A 4,216-nucleotide genomic window follows, 5' to 3' on the forward strand; every position below is an offset into this window, starting at 1 on the left:
GCTTTATTTTATTTTTCTCTATAAAATGAGACCAATATTGAGGTACTTTTACAAACTTTTCATTTACCCAAATCTTCCCATCTATATACGTAATCTATTTCATTATCCAATTTTTTTTTTGAAAATGAATACCAACAAATCTAGTGGGAAAAAAAATCCCCCAAAATCCAACAATTCTTCACAAATCCCAAATAATCCAAATTTTACACCTAATTCGTGATGTTATCCAATTGATCTAAACTCTCAAGAGGTCTCTAACTCATAAAATTTTCCGCAGTTTCAAAATTATGGATCACTAAATCTCAATTTCTCCAATCCGAGCTCTTTGTCACCAGTTGCTCCAAGATCACAACAAGAATTTTCAACTGATGGGAATTATCAAATTTCACAAGATCAAACAATATTTCCCATGTCACAACATTTTCACATGTCAGAAGGTGAAAACGTTCTTCCGAATTTCAATAATTCACACAGAGAAACCGCGGTATCGGAAGACGACAATGACGATGATGATGTTGATAATGATGATGATGATGCCGAAAATGAAGGAGGAGCCAACTCTTCGTCCAGAAGATTTTGGTCGCATGCTGAAGACGAGGTCCTTGTGAAGGCTTCGCTTGAGGTTGGTTGTAATAAGAAAACTAACACCAAACAAAAGGGGGCTGTATTTTGGGGTAAAATTGTAAAAATGTTTGATAATGTTAGATTATATAAAGAAAAGTTATATAATGAAGGCGCTGAAGGGGTTACAAAGAGTGATTTGTTGAAGGTAAGAAACTTAGAGCAACTTAGAAATCGATGGAAAAGGATAGCAGCTTCATGCGCAAAATTTTCTGGAGCATATGCAAGTGCAGTAGAATGGAGGGAAAGTGGTGAATGTGATGATGATGATGAAATGAAGCTAGCACATAAACTATATAGGGCTGACAATACAAAAAAAATACCTCTAAGGTATTTCATGACAAGCATGCTTGGATATTTTGAAAAATGCTTCAGGATGGGAGCTAGTTGAAAATATTGTTGATACTTGTAAGAAAAATACATCAAACCAAGGAAACAACTCAAAGAGATCACGGATAAATGAAGCCGGTAACTACTCGTCTTCAACAAACCCGGATACACTAACCAGTGGTGATATTGGGTGTTTTGGGTTCCCCTTAAGTGACGGATCAAGCAAAAATAAAGGTAAGAACAAAGTGATGAATGTGCCTTCAGAGTCATTTCAACAATGGTTAGATGTTGTGCAAAACATGAACATTACAAGACAATCTGAAACTGAGATGGAAAGAGAAAGATTGAAATATGAAAGAGAAAGAGAGGTTGAAAAGGTTCAATTGGAAAGAGAGAAAGAAGCATGAAAGCAACGAAAAATCAACATGAAGTTATTCAAGATACTTGAAGCCAAACCGTACTTGTCAGAAGAAGATCAAGAACGCAATAACAAATTAGTGAGGATATTATTCCCATGAAATTAGTGTAATATTTACTTAAGGCTTAAGTTATTTATTCTTAACGTTTTAATGGTAGTTAGTTATTTATGTTTAATATTCTAATGTTATTTTCTAAGTCATGATGTTTAAATTAAACTATTATTAATTAGTATTTGTTTTGAAATTCATAACATACCAATAATGTAATTGTTTTTTGTTTGAAAATTATTTCATAACTCTATTATTGTTCCTGATAAAATTACTCCATTATTTTGAGTGACAAGACTTATCACTATGACTTATTGCTTTGACAATGTTGGGTAATAATTACATTGCTGAAGTGAAGTATCATTGCACCTTCATTACATGACCCATATGAAGGGACGTATCACTGCTACCATTTATCACATCAATCAATTTTTGCAGTAAATGGTTGTATTCATAATGCTCATTATTGAATTAGATAGCATCCATATTGTTCTATAAATTGATTGAAAACATTTCAGTTTCACTCCACTCACCCTTAGTATCTTTTTATATCTTCAATCTCCTATGTAGTATCTTTTAATTTCTATCTAAAAAATTTCACTTCAATTGGCTTTCTTGAAGTGAAAGATGTCCTCAAACAAAAGTACCAATTCTTCAAATTCTTCTTCCACCTATTCCAATAATTCTGATAATAGTAACCAACAATCTATCAATGATTATAACCGACGTTATGAAAGACGCAGACAAGCGAATCGTGTAGTTGATCGGATGATGGATGAGTTCATGCTTGCGAATAATCCATTTGAATTTTTTCAAATAGCTAATCAAGTTCCAAGAGCACCAAGGGTTCTTGTACAGAGGAATCGTGATGACGGAAATGATCGTTTGTGGAATGACTATTTTGTTGACCAACCGGTGTTCCCCCCATCTTTATTTCGTCGGAGATTTCGCATGAAAAAACATGTGTTTCTCCGTATAACGCAAACTTTGGAAGAACGTCACGAGTTCTTTCAGCAATGTCCGGATGCTACCGGTAGACTCGGTGAATCATCATTGCAAAAATGCACTGCGGCTATGAGGTTGCTAGCGTATGGTACCGCTGCTGATAGTGTTGAAGACTACTTACGGATCAGCGCATCTCTTGCGCGAGATTCCTTACAACATTTTGTTGAAGGGATTGTGTCTTACTTTAGCGATGAATACCTCAGAAGGCCAACGGAAGCGGATATAGCAAGACTTTTACAAATTGGAGAAGCAAGAGGATTTCCAGGCATGATGGGCTCCATTGATTCTATGCATTGGCGATGGAAAAATTGTCCTCTTAGATTGAAAGGGTTGTTCTCTGGAAGAGCTAATAAGCCAACATTGATTTTAGAAGCTGTAGCATCGTAAGACCTTTGTATCTGGCATGCTTTCTTTGAAATGCCAGGTAGTTGTAATGATATCAATGTTCTTGATAGATCTACATTATTTACAGATGCTTTTGAAGGTCGTGCACCACCTATTAATTATGTCGTGAATGGCCACCAATACAGTATGGGATATTATCTCACTGATGGTATATACCCAAAATGGGCAGCATTTATTCCCACGATATCCCTCCCCCAAAACGAAAATGAAGGCCTTTTTGCCAAGTTACAAGAAAATCGACGAAAGGACGTGGAACGTGCATTTGGGGTACTTCAAGCTCGTTTTGAAATAATTCGTCAACCTGCACTAGCTCGTAATACATCAATGCTTGGATAAATTATGATAGCTTGTATTATTATACATAACATGATTGTTGAGGATGAACGAGATACATATTTAAATTATAAGGACCCAAGTGAGTATGACCAAGCCGTGGAACAACCTTCATCCTCGAACAGAAGAAATAATGGAGAACCATTTCAATTTCACAACGGTGCTTAGAGGATAGCAAATTTGGATACTTACATGTCTAATAGAGTTCGAGTTCGTGATGAAATTATGCATAGAGCCCTCAAGTCAGATCTGGTAGAACATTTGTGGCTAAAATATGGAGGTAATAATAGGGAAGAGGGTAATAATAGGGAGTAAGGGAATTGTTATCGTAACTATAATCATATTTATAAATTATGTTATGTTTATCATATGTATTGTCGTATCCTTTTAAGATGTGTTCGCGTATTATTGTATTCGTATCTCATTATAATGTAATTTTGTTTTAAACTATATTTTCTTTGTTAACTTTTAATTCAATATTTATCTAATGTTGATTAGTGTTTAATTATAAGTCATAATTTAATTAAGAATGAGGAGACTAAAGGAAATAATTCTCTTGGTCCAAGTATGCATTTAATGTTAAGTCTAATAAATGCGGTTCAATATTAATTGACAAGTTAATAAATTCAGTGAGATCAAGTGAGCTGAATGCCTAGCTAGAGGCCGCTTCAGTTCAAGTGGAATTAATGATATTAATCCACAGCTTACTCTTGACTGAACCCGTAGGGTCACACAAATAGTACGTAAACGGATCAAGTATTTAATGACATTAAATACTCCATATATGGATATTCGGAATCGACGGATCTTGGTTTCAGTGGGAGCTGAGATCGTCAAAGGCAAGCAAGTGAATACTCCGGAAACGATGATATTACCGGAAACGGAAATATGGATCGTATCGGAAATATAAATATTATCCAAGTCGTAGATGTTGCCGGAAACGGAAACATGGTACATATCGGAAAATATTATCGGAAATGGAAATATTGCTGGAATCGGAAATATTGCCGGAAACGGAAATATTGTCAGAATCGGAAATATTATCGAAATCGGAA

General features: G+C 35.1%; 2 protein-coding genes across 2 annotated transcripts; both read left to right on the forward strand.

Moving 5' to 3' along the window:
- Positions 1 to 427: 427 nt before the first annotated feature.
- Positions 428 to 1,358, forward strand: LOC110803987 (glutathione S-transferase T3-like). The gene is made up of 2 exons (XM_022009535.2): positions 428 to 872; positions 997 to 1,358. Exons 1-2 carry the CDS (start codon positions 428 to 430, stop codon positions 1,356 to 1,358), a joined length of 807 nt encoding a protein of 268 aa, XP_021865227.2.
- Positions 1,359 to 2,045: 687 nt separating this feature from the next.
- On the forward strand, positions 2,046 to 3,164 carry LOC110803988 (uncharacterized). Its single transcript, XM_022009536.2, has 2 exons — positions 2,046 to 2,688; positions 2,848 to 3,164. Exons 1-2 carry the CDS (start codon positions 2,046 to 2,048, stop codon positions 3,162 to 3,164), a joined length of 960 nt encoding a protein of 319 aa, XP_021865228.2.
- The last annotated feature ends 1,052 nt before the right edge of the window (positions 3,165 to 4,216 follow it).

The sequence above is a fragment of the Spinacia oleracea genome, chromosome 4 (genome assembly GCF_020520425.1).
Source record: "Spinacia oleracea cultivar Varoflay chromosome 4, BTI_SOV_V1, whole genome shotgun sequence".
Taxonomy (NCBI): Eukaryota; Viridiplantae; Streptophyta; class Magnoliopsida; order Caryophyllales; family Amaranthaceae; genus Spinacia; species Spinacia oleracea.

Bases quoted from the DNA above. Each gene is read 5' to 3' on its own strand.
- LOC110803987 (XM_022009535.2), top strand. From the start codon at position 428: ATGTCAGAAGGTGAAAACGTTCTTCCGAATTTCAATAATTCACACAGA. The intron at 873-996 runs GTGAATGTGATG...AAAATGCTTCAG, and splicing joins AGTAGAATGGAGGGAAAGTG to GATGGGAGCTAGTTGAAAAT.
- LOC110803988 (XM_022009536.2), top strand. From the start codon at position 2,046: ATGTCCTCAAACAAAAGTACCAATTCTTCAAATTCTTCTTCCACCTAT. The intron at 2,689-2,847 runs GCATGATGGGCT...TTGAAATGCCAG, and splicing joins AGAAGCAAGAGGATTTCCAG to GTAGTTGTAATGATATCAAT.